The 17,362-nt window shown below is 44.8% G+C and overlaps 2 protein-coding genes across 3 annotated transcripts in view; both read right to left on the reverse strand.

The window, feature by feature from the left end:
- DPP4 (dipeptidyl peptidase 4) overlaps window positions 1-17,362 on the reverse strand; it is a 74,549-nt gene that overhangs the window by 36,757 nt on the left and 20,430 nt on the right. For both annotated transcript variants that reach the window (XM_073305626.1, XM_073305625.1), the window contains exons 6-10: window positions 15,819-15,871; window positions 15,639-15,711; window positions 12,659-12,779; window positions 10,748-10,908; window positions 8,979-9,082 (exon numbers count right to left, since the gene is read on the reverse strand). In XM_073305626.1, the coding sequence (XP_073161727.1) occupies window positions 8,979-9,082; window positions 10,748-10,908; window positions 12,659-12,779; window positions 15,639-15,711; window positions 15,819-15,871 (512 nt within the window). The remainder of the gene's footprint in view (window positions 1-8,978; window positions 9,083-10,747; window positions 10,909-12,658; window positions 12,780-15,638; window positions 15,712-15,818; window positions 15,872-17,362) is intronic.
- On the reverse strand, window positions 2,121-3,857 carry LOC140895583 (uncharacterized). The gene is made up of 2 exons (XM_073305627.1): window positions 3,284-3,857; window positions 2,121-2,695 (listed from the first exon to the last, which is right to left on the reverse strand). Exons 1-2 carry the CDS (start codon window positions 3,837-3,839, stop codon window positions 2,541-2,543), a joined length of 711 nt encoding a protein of 236 aa, XP_073161728.1. The 5' UTR covers window positions 3,840-3,857; the 3' UTR covers window positions 2,121-2,540.

Below are 17,362 nucleotides of genomic sequence, written 5' to 3' on the forward strand. Positions count from 1 at the left end.
CTATTGAACCGTCTTATGGTGAGCGGGCAGGCGATACGGACTGCTAGCAGTCGTACTGTACCATCTTCTGCCAGGCAGGCAAGAGATGAGGATTGCTAGCAGTCGTATTGTACCATCTTATGCCAGGCAGGCAAGAGATGAAGATGGCTAGCAGTCGTACTGTACCATCTTCTGCCAAGCAGCCATGAGATGTGGATGGCATGCAGTCCTTCTGCACCGTCTGCTGCCAGCCAAAGATGTAAAAGATAGATGGAGTGGGTCAGAACAAGAAATAGACCAGATTTGTTTTGTACTCATTTGCCTCCTTCCCTGTCTAGATCACACTGCAGTCACTCACAGAGAAGGTGCAGCGAGGTAAATCTAGCCATGTATCAATCAGAGGCCAGGCTAACCTCCTTGTTCCAATAACAACGATAACTTAGGTGCACCATTTCTTATTGGAACCCTCCGTGCAGTCCTGCCTGAAATACTCCTTGATGTACAGGCACACCCTTTGTTGATTTTAGCTCCCTGAAGCCAACCCTGTAAGCCATGTCGTCAGTCGCCCCTCCCTCCGTCAGAGCAACGGCAGACAATCGTTCCGCGCCTTTTTTCTGTGCGGACGCCATACCAAGGCAAGCATGGAGGCCGCTGAGCTCATTTTGGCAATTAGGAGCACATTAAACACCACACGCATTATCCAGCAGTATATGCAGCACCAGAACATGGCAACGCGATACCGGGCGAGGAGGCGACGTCAGCGCGGTCCCGTGAGTGATCAGGACATGGACACAGATTTCTCTGAAAGCATGGGCCCTGACAATGCATGCATCATGGTGCTAATGGGGCAGGTTCATGCTGTGGAATGCCGATTCTGGGCTCGGGAAACAAGCACAGACTGGTGGGACCGCATAGTGTTGCAGGTCTGGGACGATTCCCAGTGGCTGCGAAACTTTCGCATGCGTAAGGGCACTTTCATGGAACTTTGTGACTTGCTTTCCCCTGCCCTGAAGCGCATGAATACCAGGATGAGAGCAGCCCTCACAGTTGAGAAGCGAGTGGCGATAGCCCTGTGGAAGCTTGCAACGCCAGACAGCTACCGGTCAGTTGGGAATCAATTTGGAGTGGGCAAATCTACTGTGGGGGCTGCTGTTATGCAAGTAGCTCACGCAATCAAAGATCTGCTGATATCAAGGGTAGTGACCCTGGGAAATATGCAGGTCATAGTGGATGGCTTTGCTGCAATGGGATTCCCTAACTGTGGTGGGACCATAGACGGAACCCATATCCCTATCTTGGCACCGGAGCACCAAGCCGCCGAGTACATAAACCGCAAGGGGTACTTTTCGATAGTGCTGCAAGCTCTGGTGGATCACAAGGGACGTTTCACCAACATCAACATGGGATGGCCGGGAAAGGTCCATGATGCTCGCATCTTCAGGAACTCTGGTCTGTTTCAAAAGCTGCAGGAAGGGACTTTATTCCCAGACCAGAAAATAACTGTTGGGGATGTTGAAATGCCTATATGTATCCTTGGGGACCCAGCCTACCCCTTAATGCCATGGCTCATGAAGCCGTACACAGGCAGCCTGGACAGTGGTCAGGAGCTGTTCAACTACAGGCTGAGCAAGTGCAGAATGGTGGTAGAATGTGCATTTGGACGTTTAAAGGCGCGCTGGCGCAGTTTACTGACTCGCTTAGACCTCAGCGAAACCAATATTCCCACTGTTATTACTGCTTGCTGTGTGCTCCACAATATCTGTGAGAGTAAGGGGGAGACGTTTATGGAGGGGTGGGAGGCTGAGGCAAATCGCCTAGCTGCTGGTTACGCGCAGCCAGACACCAGGGCGGTTAGAAGAGCACAGGAGGGCGCGGTACGCATCAGAGAAGCTTTGAAAACCAGTTTCATGACTGGCCAGGCTACGGTGTGAAAGTTCTGTTTGTTTCTCCTTGATGAAACTCCCCGCCCCTTGGTTCACTCTACTTCCCTGTAAGCTAACCACCCTCCCCTCCTCCCTTTAATCACCGCTTGCAGAGGCAATAAAGTCATTGCTGCTTCACAGTCATGCATTCGTTATTCATTCATCACACAAATAGGGAGATGACTACCAAGGTATCCCAGGAGGGGTGGTGGAGGAGGGAAGGAAAATGCCACACAGCACTTTAAGCACAGCACTTTAAAAGTTTACAACTTTAAAATTTATTGAATGACAGCCTTCTTTTTTTTGGGCAATCCTCTGTGGTGGAGTGGCTGGTTGGCCGGAGGCCCCCCCACCGCGTTCTTGGGCGTCTGGGTGTGGAGGCTATGGAACTTGGGGAGGAGGGCGGTTGGTTACAGAGGGGCAGCAGTGGCAGTCTGTGCTCCAGCTGCCTTTGCTGCAGATCAACCATACACTGGAGCATACTGGTTTGGTCCTGCAGCAGGCTCAGCATTGAATCCTGCCTCCTCTCATCACGCTGCCGCCACATTTGAGCTTCAGCCCTGTCTTCAGCCCGCCACTTACTCTCTTCAGCCCGCCACCTCTCCTCCCGGTCATTTTGTGCTTTCCTGCACTCTGACATTATTTGCCTCCACGCATTCGTCTGTGCTCTGTCAGTGTGGGAGGACAGCATGAGCTCGGAGAACATTTCATCGCGAGTGCGTTTTTTTTTTTCTTTCTAAGCTTCACTAGCCTCTGGGAAGGAGAAGATCCTGTGATCATTGAAACACATGCAGCTGGTGGAGAAAAAAAAAGGGACAGCGGTATTTAAAAAGACACATTTTATAAAACAGTCGCTACACTCTTTCAGGGTAAACCTTGCTGTTAACATTACATACATAGCACATGTGCTTTCGTTACAAGGTCGCATTTTGCCTCCTCCCACCGCGTGACTACCCCCTCAACCTTCCCCCCTCCCTGTGGCTAACAGCGGGGAACATTTCTGTTTAGCCACAGGCAAACAGCCCAGCAGGAATGGGCTCCTCTGAGTGTCCCCTGAAGAAAAGCACTCTATTTCAACCAGGTGACCATGAATTATATCTCACTCTCCTGAGGATAACACAGAGAGATAAAGAACGGATTTTGGTTGAATGCCAGCAAACATACACTGCAATGCTTTGTTCTACAGTGATTCCCGAGTACGTGTTACTGGCCTGGAGTGGTAAAGTGTCCTACCATGAAGGACGAAATAAGGCTGCCCTCCCCAGAAACCTTTTGCAAAGGCTTTAGGACTACATCTAGGAGAACCGCAAATGCCAGGGCAAAGTAATCCTTTCACATGCTTGCTTTTAAACCATGTATAGCATTTTAAAAGGTACACTCACCAGAGGTCCCTTCTCCGCCTGCTGGGTCCAGGAGGCAGCCTTGGGTGGGTTTGGGGGGTACTGGCTCCAGGTCTAGGGTGAGAAACAGTTCCTGGCTGTCGGGAAAACCGGTTTCTCCGCTTGCTTGCTGTGAGCTATCTACAACCTCCTCCTCCTCATCATCTTCTTCGTCCCCAAAACCTGCTTCCGTATTGCCTCCATCTCCATTGAAGGAGTCAAACAACATGGCTGGGGTAGTGGTGGCTGAACCCCCTAAAATGGCATGCAGCTCATCATAGAAGCGGCATGTTTGGGGCTCTGACCCAGAGCGGCTGTTTGCCTCTCTGGTTTTCTGGTAGGCTTGCCTCAGCTCCTTCAGTTTCACGCGGCACTGCTTCGGGTCCCTGTTATGGCCTCTGTCCTTCATGCCCTGGGAGATTTTCACAAAGGTTTTGGCATTTCGAAAACTGGAACGGAGTTCTGATAGCACGGATTCCTCTCCCCAAACAGCGATCAGATCCCGTACCTCCCGTTCGGTCCATGCTGGAGCTCTTTTGCGATTCTGGGACTCCATCATGGTCACCTGTGCTGATGAGCTCTGCATGGTCACCTGCAGCTTGCCACGCTGGCCAAACAGGAAATGAGATTCAAAAGTTTGCGGTTCTTTTCCTGTCTACCTGGCCAGTGCATCTGAGTTGAGAGTGCTGTCCAGAGCGGTCAGAATGGAGCACTCTGGGATAGCTCCCGGAGGCCAATACCATCGAATTGTGTCCACAGTACCCCAAATTCGAGCCGGGAACGTCGATTTAAGCACTAATCCACTTGTCAGGGGTGAAGTAAGGAAATCGATTTTAAGAGCCCTTTAAGTCGAAATAAAGGGCTTCACTGTGTGGATGGGTGCAGGTTTACATTGATTTAACGCTGCTGAATTCGACCTAAAGTCCTAGTGTAGACCAGGGCTTAGTTGCAGTGAACTTTTCAGTTGCATTCAATGCAACAGATCTCAGTGACCCATTGCAATGCTTGATGTCTATTGTTTAGCCATCAGGTAATGCCTCGGCTTACTTTCATTCGTACAGTAAGGCACTAGCTCAAGGGTGGGCAAACTACAGCCTGTGGGCCAGATCCAGCCCATGAGCTGTTTTAAGCCAGCCTGCAAGCCGCACCACGCGGCTTGGCCCTGCTCCAGCACTCCGGCCGGGGTGCAAGGTCAGGGCCACACCACGTAGATCCCAAAAGCTGCGGCATGGCCCCGCTCTGGCTCCTACGCACTCCAATGGGAGCTACAGGGGCAGTGCCTGCAGATGCAGCAGCACGCAGAGCTGACTGGCCGCCCCTCCACATAGGAGCCGGAGAAGGGACATGCCACTGCTTCCGGGAGCCGCTTGAGGAAAGCGTCACTTGGAGCCTGCACCCCTGGGCCTCTCCCCACGCCCCAACCCCCTATCCCAGCCCTGATCCCCATCCCGTTCTCCAAACCCCTCAATCCCAGCCCGGAGCAGCCTCCTGTACCCCCAAACTCTCATCCCCACCCCAGAGCCCGCACCCCCAGCCAGAACCTGCACCCCTGCTGCCCTCTGAACCTCTCGGTCTGAGCCCAGAGCACCCTCCTATACCTCAAACTCCTCATCTCCAGCCCCACTCCAGAGGCTGCACCCCCTCCCACACCCTAACCCCAATTTTGTGAGCATTCATGGTCTGCCATACAATTTATATTCCCCGATGTGGCTCACGGGCCAAAAAGTTTGCCCACCCCTGCACTAGCTAGAGTTTTTGTGTGTCAGTATCCCACAAGAATTACAGTTAAATGATGACAGAGACATTGATGGATGCACTCTGAACTGCACAACACAATGTCAAAAGCCCTGTACTATGGACAGTTAGAGGGGATTCTACTTTATCCCAAATGGTATTGGTCTGAGATTTTGGAGTTTTATGCCACACAGTCTCAATGAAGTTCTAAGAGGTCATGGAGTGTAGAGAAGTGACAATCAGAAATCCTTGGTTAACCAGGGAGTCCAGATAAAATGGAGATTTTTGTAGCTGGTCCTATGCACTTCCTAAGTGGGACCTATTATCCCACTGACTCAGTCTGATATCGCTGTGAGTCCTGTGCTTACTATGAAGGACTTAAGCATAGTAACACCACATTTTGCTACTCAAGTATCTTAGTTCCATCTCCAGAACATCATCCAGCTGAGAACTTTACTTTATAGGAAGGACTTAGAAGCAAAGAGACAAGCTTTCACTTTTATAATTTTGCACTCTATTTGCATGAGCGCCTCACGCTATTATAACAAAGGGCAGTACCCCCAGAATGCAGTGGTTCTCATTCCCAACTATGATCCCTTACTCTTGTGTGTAAAAAGAGAAGATAAGGTTATGCCCTCCCATTATGACATAACATCATTACAACAGGCTTTGTGAACTGATCTAATGAAAATGTCTTCACAGGACTTTGCTCTTAGCTCTACAGCTGACATGTTTGTCAAAGTCAGCTACCCCTGTGATGCTTGTCAAAGTTCATGTTTCTTCTCTCTCCTTCCCTTAACAATCAGCTGACAAAGAGTGGGTGGGAAGTTTTGTGGTGTAATTAGTTAACTGTTTTTGAGACCATAAACATGCCCCCTCTGCAAAAAAAAACCTGCACTTATTATTTACTTCAACCACAACAACTGTACTTTGTCAGACATGCCATCTGGCTTCCTGGTCTCATTATTTTGGGGGAATTTCTGACTACAATGTAGGGGTTCTTTTCATACATATATAAAGTGTATAAATCTCTATTTCTGTGCTAGGCAGCCCATGACGCTTGGCTGTGGATTGTAATGCTCTGATAGGACACTTGTACTTCAGGTTTTATGTTTCGTGAACAGTTTCAAATGTAATGTTTAATTTTAAAGTTACTGTTTTTACTGTTTTGGAGCAATACAGGGCTAGCCACAGAAAAAAAGGAAATTGCAACAAGGAAATGGCTAGAAGAAGGAGCCTTTGACACTTTTCTATCCCCTCCTCCAACCCATGCCTTCAACAGTTGTTTCCTGGGGTAGTTAGAAAAGAAATCCAAATTTAGTAATGAAAAGTGTTTAAAAAGTTGGTTTTGTTTCTTTAAATTGAGAAAGCCGACAATTCTGCAGGAAGAGTTAAATGTCAAACAAGAAAAGACAATTAAAAAAAAAAGACAGACAACTATCATTTTGTTCAAAGACTTTTTGCAGCTTTTTTAAAAAAATGACCATATTTTACAACTAATAGGTACTTCTGGTTTTCAGGGATTTTTATATTTGAGGAGTAAATTGTGATATGATTAATTCAAATTACAGGGATGTCAGGCAGTGCAAAAGTATTGCATTTCCCTTCCTTTTTTTCTCCCTGAAAAGTGTACTCCTGCATTCCGCTACCACAGTGTGTTCTCCCACTCTGCAAACTTCTCATTCCAACACTGGTACAAACTGATAGTCTCACAGGGTGAAATCCATCCCTGTGCACAGGTCTGGGCATTACTTATGTTTCACTTAACCATCCCACATGAACACTCAGCACCACGGGGACCTAAGTGAGATCTGAATGATATGTGTGTTTTGTGCTGGCCTTCTGCAAATGCACAAAGTGCCCCTCTGGCTAAACGCTACAATTTATGAGAAATTCCTAAATCCTGAGGGCCAGACCCACTCAAGAAACACAGACAGTGAAAGGAGCCTCTCTCCACATCGTTTTCTTTAGGCACAATAGACATCCTCATGCTCAGAGAGGGCAAGGACCCCATAATATCAGGGCTAATGCACTAGCTTGTGCAGAAGGACACAGGTGTCCTGTCAGCGCTCCTGGCCCAGCCAACAGAACTAGATATCAGTGGCCAGAGGTGCACCGGCTTTAAGCCTGGTGAAGTGGCTATGCTCCTTGGGAGTGCTCAGCACCACGGCATAGGCAAATGTGTGCAGGTATAATGTCTCCTGGAGCTCCCCCTGGGGTAGTAAGGCCATGCACACTCCCCCCACTGCCATGAAGACTGTACTTAATGCCAGAATTTAGCCATACAAGGGTGAAAGGTTACATCTCTCATAATGAAAATGCCAAAAAACTTGCCTGTATCCCCTTCTCTATCCCCAGCTGGCAGTCTATTTACAGTGGGGACAAATCTATCTTTTCACAACAGGGAAAACTTGAGACAACCCACACTATTTTGGGGTTACTTTTCCCTCATCAGTGAGAATGTTTTCTATGCAGTCCCCACCATGAATACTTACATTGCTTTACATTACACTACATCAACCGCAGACCATCTTTTATTTATTAAACTTCACTATCATGTAATTCATTAAGAGAGGTGGGAGTTGTGCATGCGGAGGGATGTTTGTAACAGCATCAGGTGTTTCCTACATCAAGGTTTAATTTAAGTATTACATGTAACATATTTGATCCTAAGCAGACTTAGACATCTGTATTCTTCAAAATTCTGGGTCTGATTCACCATTGTGTTAGCCCAGATTTCTATGGTGTTACACTGATATAAAACTAGAGTAATTCCAGCAGAAAATCAGGCCCTGTATTAGGCTGGGATGGTGCGTGCATGTTATTGTTTTGAGCTAAGAATGGTATTGTTCTGCTTTCACTGGGTGCTAGTGAAATATAAGGAGATTTTTCTAAAGAACAAAGAAACCAATTAAAAACTAAACTGAAACCAGATATTTATTCTATACTTCTATCTAGAAAACTTCAAGAGCTAGTTAGCATCATCAATATTTTGTGGAATTATTGTAGGGCTATAAAAGAATATATGAACAATATATTAATGCAAACAAACACATGAGGTTGGATATATGCTTCAATCGCTGATTCAGTTAATGCAAAGAATGTCGATTTTACTGTGGTGAGGATTGGAATGGAACATTCTCTGTTTTCTGGCTGTAGTTATTTGATAACACAGCAGAGGATGCTGTTTTATTTCCCGACTAACAGGCCTGTTTGCTTTCTCTAAAAATTATCACATCTTTCTGTGTGATACAGTACACGCTATCTCACTGTCTCTAAATCCTTACTGCAAACATTAGACACCTACACTCAGTAAGTCTACAGTATTGTGGAAACAGGAGACTTTGGATACAGAATTGTGCATGTATGTGTTAAATCCTTTTGGTTGCTCTTTTCAGAATACTCAAATTTATGTCAAGTAGTACAATGTCAGTGGCATTTTGAGAAATAAGACTTTTCATTTACTTTCAGAATTGCTGGTTTACACATTCTAAGTTTAATCAGAGAAACTTTGCTAGTTACCTCACAATATACACAGTGTTGCTTTAAAATGAGCCAATGAAAACACAATGGAATCTTCTCCCAGTGAAACCAGACACAGTGAATCTTCATTTACAGTGTAATAGAGTGACAATTCTAAATTTTTTCTCAGTGCAGAGTAATGTGCAAATTGCAATTCCACGTATAGTCAATTTCTGCTGATAGTAAAGCTGTTCTGTGAAATGACTTCATTATAAGAAGGATCCACTATCTATGATGAGCTAACAACATGTCATATTCTGAGCACAAGAAATCTGGAATATGCCATCACCTTTAAATAATTTTTTGAAAGAATAATATCTGCATGGGCTTTACACAGTAAATCCTGTTCCTCTCTGAGCAGTGTGATAATGTAACCCAGTGATATATAATAGTAATCTAGGGCATTCACAGAGAAAACACACATACTATCAAAACTACTTACCCTGATATTATGCTAGCTGGTGCAACAATTTCACGGGAATTCACAGGGGGAGGAGATTCAGTATTCACAACAAATAATTTTACAGTAGGATTTGCAGCTCCTGCCTAAAAAAGAATAAAACGTTTCGCAGTACTTTTGAAGACAATAAATACTTTCTAAGTGAAAACAACCCTTGAAATTAGGGAAGACAGCAAAGAAGCTGTAAAGTGCAACAGCAGTGAGACAGCAGTACCATGTATGTTAGACTGTGTGAAGAAACACAATTCGGTTCAGATGGGCACATACACTTATCTTTTTCATTAAGAAATTAGCCACATAGTTCTAATAAAAACATACCTCGTCATTTACAAAAATAAACATCCATAATTGTGTTTGATATATTTTGTCTTCATTTACTATATTTGCTAATATACCATAACTTCTGCTCTCCAGCAATGGATTATATTCAATCCCACTACCACCCTTTGCCACGGATTCAGGAAGTCTGACATCTAACAGTAATATATTTCCTGAGCAGATGCCCTCTCCTTTAAGAGAAGTCAGTACCATCCCTTTCAGGTCGTTGATTCCTCTACAAATGACAATCACCCAGAAATGCCAGTAATTGGAGTTAAAAACTCACAGCTGATCCTTCTTAAGACCAGCAATTTTCCATGCTAAGAGGGACACATACTTCTGAGGAGTTCAGTGAAGAAACAAACAAATCCACTACCTGGTGTCCCTTGGTGAGACCTTTATCCAGCAAAAACATCACCAGTATCTCCTTATTTGGTCACAAAGCCCACAACAAATGAGAAATTAAAACAATCAGTCAATCTCCTGGGAGCCATTGACTGAAACATCCCTAAACATGACACGGTGATTTCCCTGGAGATGGTGCTTTTTATGGTACCACTGAAATGTTCCTGATTCTCACACACCCATCTTCCTCTCCCAGCCTCCCAGTCAGAAACATTTGCTTTGAGATTTGTGGACAGAAAGTGCTATGTAAATGCAAACCTTATTCCACAGCTGCTGAGTTTAGCTTATTAACGGCCATATTCAAGTTGGGATCCCTGATGCTATTAGTCAACTATCCTGCTGTCACCAGCTGGACCACTGTCAACATCACCAAATGAAGTTCGACCAGCTTTTCTTCTGTGTATGTGCTTCTCTGATTCATTACACCTTGCTATCCTTCATTCAGTTTCCTCCATTCACTCTGCTACCTAAGGGACAAATTCTCCTTACGTTGTGGGCATACGGTGGCCATCTGGCAGTGGAACTGGTGGAAGGAAGCACTGCGCTCTGAGAGCTTCACCCATGGTATCAAGGATAGAAGGGCATAGGTGTGGACAGTGAATCTGTGACTATGAAACACGCTGGCCAATATTACCCCTCCTTCCTCTATGGAAGGCACACATCACCCTAGGGACTGGGACTGTAGCGCTGGAAAGGTTCTGTGGCCTGCAGGAGAAAATTCTGTGAAATTAAAGCCCATGCAACACCCTTATGCATAGTGCCAGATAACAGCATGCCTCACTATCTGCAAGACTGCCTGTCATCCCTTCAGTGGTTCTGGAGAAATAACAAAACCTTAAATCAGACTTTTTCCCCCTGAAGATAATAAAAATACATTAACATTGCCAGATGCTGTTGACTTCAGTAAGAGTAATCACAGCAAGCTGTTGAGGAGAGACAGACAATATTTTCATTAGCAGGAAGTGATTAAATGATTAAGAGAATAGTCCCAAACTGCTGAACAACCATGTTTAATAAATAACACAGACCTTGGGATATGGGAGTCTAATGGTCTTTGGATACTGCAGCGTGTCTTCTGCATAAAAGGAATACTCCATAACAGGAACTTCTGTATCATTAAACTCTGCATATGCTAAAAAACTGGCATTTGGAGACCACCACAGAGCAGAATGGGTGCCAAACATTTCCTCTGAAAGAGATGCAAAGGCGTTCTTTTGAAGTAATAGCTGCTAAATTGGCTTCTGCATCTGAATTATTGTTCTAATTTACTTTGCACAGATTTATGCTGAAGTTCAGCTACTGAAGTACAGACTATTTGCCTTTTGCCTGGGTTCTAGAATGACATAGTAAGTGAATGCTTACAACACACAGCCTTTTATAGTTATACTTCCTGAATCTGGCTGCAATAATAAAAAAAATCTGTACTGGGTGCTAGACCTGACATCTATCACACACGCCCCTTACAAAATAAATGAATTTTAAAATAACATAAAACCTTTATCACTTTATGATGTATAAAATTCCCAAATTAGCTTTGAATCTTATAACCAACTTATCTGGAAGTAAAGCAGATCTATTGCCAAATCTAAGAGTGGAAGGTAAAGCCAGACATTTTTAAAATTTGGCATACATTCCTGTTTTAACCTATGCACACAGAAAACAAATATGAATTCTGCAGAGATTTACGATCATGGACCTCACTGGTTTGACTTTAATGGAATTGCACAGGGTAGAATTTGGCCCAGTATATCCAGACAGCCAGTGAATGGAATGGCCATAACTAAAACCAAGCACATGTGGCCTCACTAAATGCTAAACTATTAATACAGTATTTCCCAAACTTTTGAAAGCCAAGCTCCACTTAAGGAAAATGAAACCAGTTGTGCCCCCTTGTAACCTCATGTGGTGTGAAAGGCCTACACACCTTAATTTATAAATCTTCCATGATCTCCCAGTTTATCCTTCAAACCTACTCCACCTATATCTTGCAAAACACTGGAGTAAATCTTCATAACAGAATTCCTCTCCTTTCCAAGACTCTTTGATTTACAGCAAAACAGTTAACAACGTTGACATTTTAAGTATTCTTGGCATGCATACAAGTCACTACTCACTGAAGTGAAGGGGAAGTTCACACTTCACAGCTATTATTTCAGGCTTTCTACAAATTCAGGCAGTTGTCTCTGCATTGATTACATTCATGTTTTGAAGATTCTCTTCATAAGGATAATGGATAGAGATTGATTTTTTTTTAAATGAAAGCCGAGACTATGGGAACAATTCACAGGTCTAGCTCTATCCCTATACCACCCCTGGGGTAGAGGCAGAGCAAGCAAAATATTTTTGGAAAACACTGCATTAATTAAATTACTATATTTTAACAAGTAGGTTTTTCATTTACAAGAATACCAAGCTTTTTTTATAGAACTTTTCATTCATAGTTGTCAAAGTGCTTTGCTTCCATTTTGCAGATGGAGAAACTGAAGCACAGAGTAGGGAAGTGACTTGACTAAGGTCACCCAGTAGTCCAATGGCAGATCTGGGAATAGAACTCATAAGGCCCTATTCCCAGTTCAGTGCTCTATCCACTAGGCAACACTGCCTCCATGTTAGCCTGGTCCAAAGGATAATGCACTGGCCTCAAAAGCACAAGACCAGGGTTCTATGTCTAGATATACCACTGACCTGCCATGTGACATTAATCAAGTCATTTCACATCTTTGTGCCTCTGTTTCCCCATTTGCAAAACGGATATCATGATACCCACTTTCCTTTTTAAAGCATTTTGATTTCTGTGGCTGACAAGTTCTATACAGTATAAGCTAGGTGGTGATACCATTTAAGATGCTCTCTTTCCTCCATGTATTTATTGTTACATATTTTAAACTAACAAATAAGTTTCTACATTTTCTTGTAAGGTAAAATATGTAGGTAATTACCTTCATATACCCAGTCAGCTATTCCATTAAAAATTTTATTTTCTTCTCCATTTGTGGTGATCTGCACACTCGACACACCTGGTGATTCTTTTATGTAAATGTTATTATTCCAAACATATGCCTGTAAATGAAACCTCAAAAACTTAGTTATTACAATAGTTACTGTTCGAATGCAATGCTAGAACAAGTCACAGAGTTCCTTCCTATTCCCTTCCCATGGGAAGGCCCATGACACAGCGAACAAGAATGCACAAAGGCTACTTAGCTGGTTAGCTTGTCATGGGAGCAAGTATCTCCAGTACAGGGTAGGGAATCCACAGACCAACACTCCATGGAAGGAATTCATTATAGACCACAGCTGCTATGACAGCTTAGAGGCCATGGACAGTAGCTGCAGTCTTTGGACAATGGCTTTACATTCTGTGTTTTGATTTGGGGTCAGGGAGGATTCTGTCCCCCTAACACTTGTATAGCCCCCACCTCCAATTAAAGATCATTTACTCAGGCTTTACTCAGAGGATGAGAATTTGACCCTGAGAAAGCACACAGTTCATTGGCAAGCAATATTGCTGGAGTGGGATATTATTTTCTGCTGTTTTGTAGCAAGGTCTTCTATGTGACTGTATAGATGGGCCCAAAGCCTTCACTATTTACAGAAATATTGCTCAGAAAAATCACGAGGGCATTGCAATGCTTTCAACAGCAACAAGAATTTTAAAGGAACTATTTGACCTTTTTCTCCAGCAGTGGAAAAACACCATCATCACAAATCCGTGCTAAAATGTGGGCATCACCCCTCTATGATGATATCCATACTGTGGTTGTGATGCTAGAAGACTAGATGCCAACTCATGCCAAAGCCCCAGGCCTCCCTGAAAGCTTACAAAAGCGGAACTGGAAGCCAGGCCAATTCACTTGTGTATTTATGTAGATCAAAGTGATTGTTAAATGTATTAGAACGTAGTTAGTGTTTAAACTTCACAAAAATGAATGGGATGCTGCATGCTTTGTTTTCTCTTATCTGTATCTTCTTATAATGTAATAGCAAACATTTACATTGCGTATACCCCTGTAACTAAATAACCCCTCAAATGAGAAAGAAGCCTTGTGGAATGCAAATGAAGAACTTTAACAGAAAAATACTAACTTCAAAGCAAGTGGTCTTTGTGTGTGATGATTGGAGATCAAAGACTAAATGAATTCCTCACTCTCCATCATCAAAGAAAAAACCCACACAGGTAGTGACCCTGTCAGCTAGCTTTCTGTGAGAAGAAGCTAGAAGTATGGACACAGGGGAAAATTCTTCACCTCTGAACGGTTTGGATTCCAACAGGGCAGAATAACTGAACGAGAAGACAGAGATCCCCATAGTTACTATAGATAGCCCTGAGAGACTTTGGGGAAACCGGTAGATTACTATATCTCTCCTACCATTTCAAATTATAGACTGCAAACAGAGGTGAAAGTAAGCCGGTACGCCCCAGTTCGGTGTACTGGCAAGAGCCTGTGTGCCGTACTGGGGCGGATCGGCTTCCCCAGGTGGCAATTTAAAGGGCCTGGGGCTCCCAGCAGCACCCCAGGCCCTTTAAATTGCCGCCAGAGCCCTGGGGAAGCAGTGGCGGGGCTCATGCGGCGATTTAAAGGGCCCAGGGCTCCTGCCGCAGCTACCAACCCTGGCCCTTTAAACAGCCACCAAAGCCCCGCCACCGCTACCCCAGGGCTCCGCAGGCTCTGGGGAAGATTTAATGGACCTGGGGCAGTGGCGGCAACCGGAGCCCCAGACCCTTTAAATTGCCGCCCGAGCCCTGCTCCTGGAGCCCCAGGGGTCGTGGTGGCAATCTAAAGGGCCCGGGGCTCCGCTGCGGTAGCAGTGCCTGGGAGCCCCTGGCCCTTTAAATTGCCACTGGAGCCCCCGGCTGCCACTGCTACCCCAGGGCTCCAGCAGCGGGGCTCGGGTGGCAATTTAAAGGGCCCTGGGCTCCCGCTACCCTCTGGAGCCCTTTAAGTCGCCACCCGAGCCCTGCTGCTGGAGCCCTGGGGTAGCGGCAGCGGGACTCCGGCAGTAATTTAAAGGGCCAGGGGCTCCCAGCTGCCGCTACCACAGCGGAGCCCTGGGCCCTTTAAAGCTCCGCCAGAGCCCAGGGCCCCGGGTTAGCAGTGGCAGCCGGAAGCTCCCGGGGCTCCGATGGTTATTTAAAGGGCCTGGGGCTCCGCTGCGGTAGCAGCAATTGGAGCCCCAGGCCCTTTAAATCACCCCCGAGCCCCGGGGCTCCCAGCTGCCTCTGCAGCTGGTAGCTCCGGGGTGATTTAAAAGGCCCAGGGCTCCCGGCTGCTGCTACCACAGTCCCAGCCCGGGGCCCTTTAAATCAAGGTTTAAAGGGCTCGGGGATGTAAAGGTACCACCTCTTCTGGTAGAGGCCCCGCCTCTTCCGGTTGAGGCCCCGCCCCCTTCTAAGGGCTCCAGGGTACCAGTAAGTCCTTTAAGTTACTTTCACCCCGACTGCAACTCATCTGTATATATAACTGGCTTATCCTCTCTATCACTCTCATTTCTTTTTCCTAGTTAGTTAGTGTACAATAGAATTGGCTACCAGTGTTGTCTTTGGTGCGAGATCTAGGATGCAAATTGACATGGGTGAGTGACTGGGGTATGAGGACTGGGTGTAACCTGAATGTGTTTTCATTTTTGGTGTGACAATCTATCACATTGTCCAGCTTGCCTGGGTGACAAAACAGACTGGCGTGTCTACGGGGACTGTCTGTGACTCCATTATCAGACTCCTGTAATACTTCAGGAGTTCACATTTGTTGCTGGCTTGGTGAAATCTAATTATAGATCATACCACAAGTTTGGAGTATCTGCCCTGCTTTTGACAGTCTGCCCTGAGATAGGCTCTCATTGTCATGAGCCACTTCAGATAGCGTGACAGTGGTATTGGAAATGCACAGCAGAAATTTCATTACACTTATATTTACTAACCAGTTTGTGACCAACAGGTGACCAGGATATGTACTGGGTATTATTAGGCAGTAGATTCTCAGTTACTAAGGAACTAGGGGAAAACATAACAAAAAGAGTATAAGAAAGACAAATCAGTGGAATGTCATTTCATTGCAAAGTGGCTTCATACTATATGAATTTTCTGTAATAGCTACTGACCTTGTATTTAAATCATAGATGTGGTATGAAGCCGTGTATGAATGCCTCCAGAGCTGCAAGAGAATAATTTTTATATTGAGAAACTAGATCACCATGACTGACTTTAGGAGTCCTGTGAATGTGTTATGAGTTACTGGCAATAATATCTGACACCTCCTCAGACTCCCATTTGGGAGGGGTGAACACAACCAACAGGCATTGATGACTACCAATGGGCCAGACTGTCCTCACTCACGGAAAAGGCAGGAGAGGCTGTGGAAAGAAAACTCTGCAAGCTTCATCTTGAGCTTTCCTTAAACCATCCTCTCTGGTGGGAGCTGCCCAGATACCAAAGTGATGACCATTGATTAAGATCAGAGATAGAGAGATCTAGGGAACTGCAGTTTAGGCAAGGCATGATCGCTTCCAACACTAGAGGTCTGTAGCAAAACTGAAGCAAGTCTTCAATGCAGAGACTGGAGCAGCCCTGCAGCTTCCCTGATTCCCCTCCCACTATCTGACTGGTACCTCTGCTGTTTCTCTGGCACTCGTCCTTCAATGCCATGCTACTTCACTAAGCATTCAGGTGTTTCACGGTCCATCTGCCTCCCAGGAATGACTTGTGTAGCAGTTCAACGAGGAAGAGATAACAGTTCCAAGTTGTTATATTTCCCACCTAGATTTTCATAGAAATCCATCCCATCCCTCACTTCTGCCATTTGCAGTCTGCAGAGATCTAGCTTCATTTAGTTCCCGTGGGGGTGTCTGAGTAGGGTGAGGGAACAGGATGGTATATGGGGCTCAAGGGATCCTATCTGGGATCCCCATGTACCATCTTATTCCCTCACCCTACACAGGGATCCTGTCTGGCAGGATATCAAAGTAGGTGGCCAATAGATCTGATCCAGCATGACAGTTCTTATGCTCCATCCAACGCTGCTATTAAATAATACATTTATGGTTATAGAGTAACAGCCGTGTTAGTCTGTATTCGCAAAAAGAAAAGGAGTACTTGTGGCACCTTAGAGACTAACCAATTTATTTGAGCATAAGCTTCCGATGAAGTGAGCTCACGAAAGCTTATGCTCAAATAAATTGGTTAGTCTCTAAGGTGCCACAAGTACTCCTTTACTTTTATGGTTATGTTGTTTTTCCAGTAAAACAAAAGAAAACTGTAGTTATTTACAAAATCAATATGCTACAATACACTCTATGATGTTTAATAATTGTTCTATAGCAGCAGACTATTCAATCATTTACTCCTTATGAGTTCTCATTCAGTCAAAAGTTTTTTTCTAACTTTACCTACTCGCGTGTCTTGATGCTTACTGGCCACATGGCTATTATATAATAGATGTTCATGTCCTCATGATTTATTGATTTATGTTAACTTTTATAACAAAAAACCCCCTAATTTCTCTATTCCAGAAGCTCATCTTTTAATCCTTTAACAATCTGACCACTGAGAGTTTTGCATCATGTCAACCCTTACAATTCTGGCATTTTCTAATCTCTTCAAGACTGATTTCACTGTATCTCTGTGATTCATTTGAAGTGATTAAATT

This window comes from Lepidochelys kempii, chromosome 11, assembly GCF_965140265.1.
Source record: "Lepidochelys kempii isolate rLepKem1 chromosome 11, rLepKem1.hap2, whole genome shotgun sequence".
Taxonomy (NCBI): Eukaryota; Metazoa; Chordata; order Testudines; family Cheloniidae; genus Lepidochelys; species Lepidochelys kempii.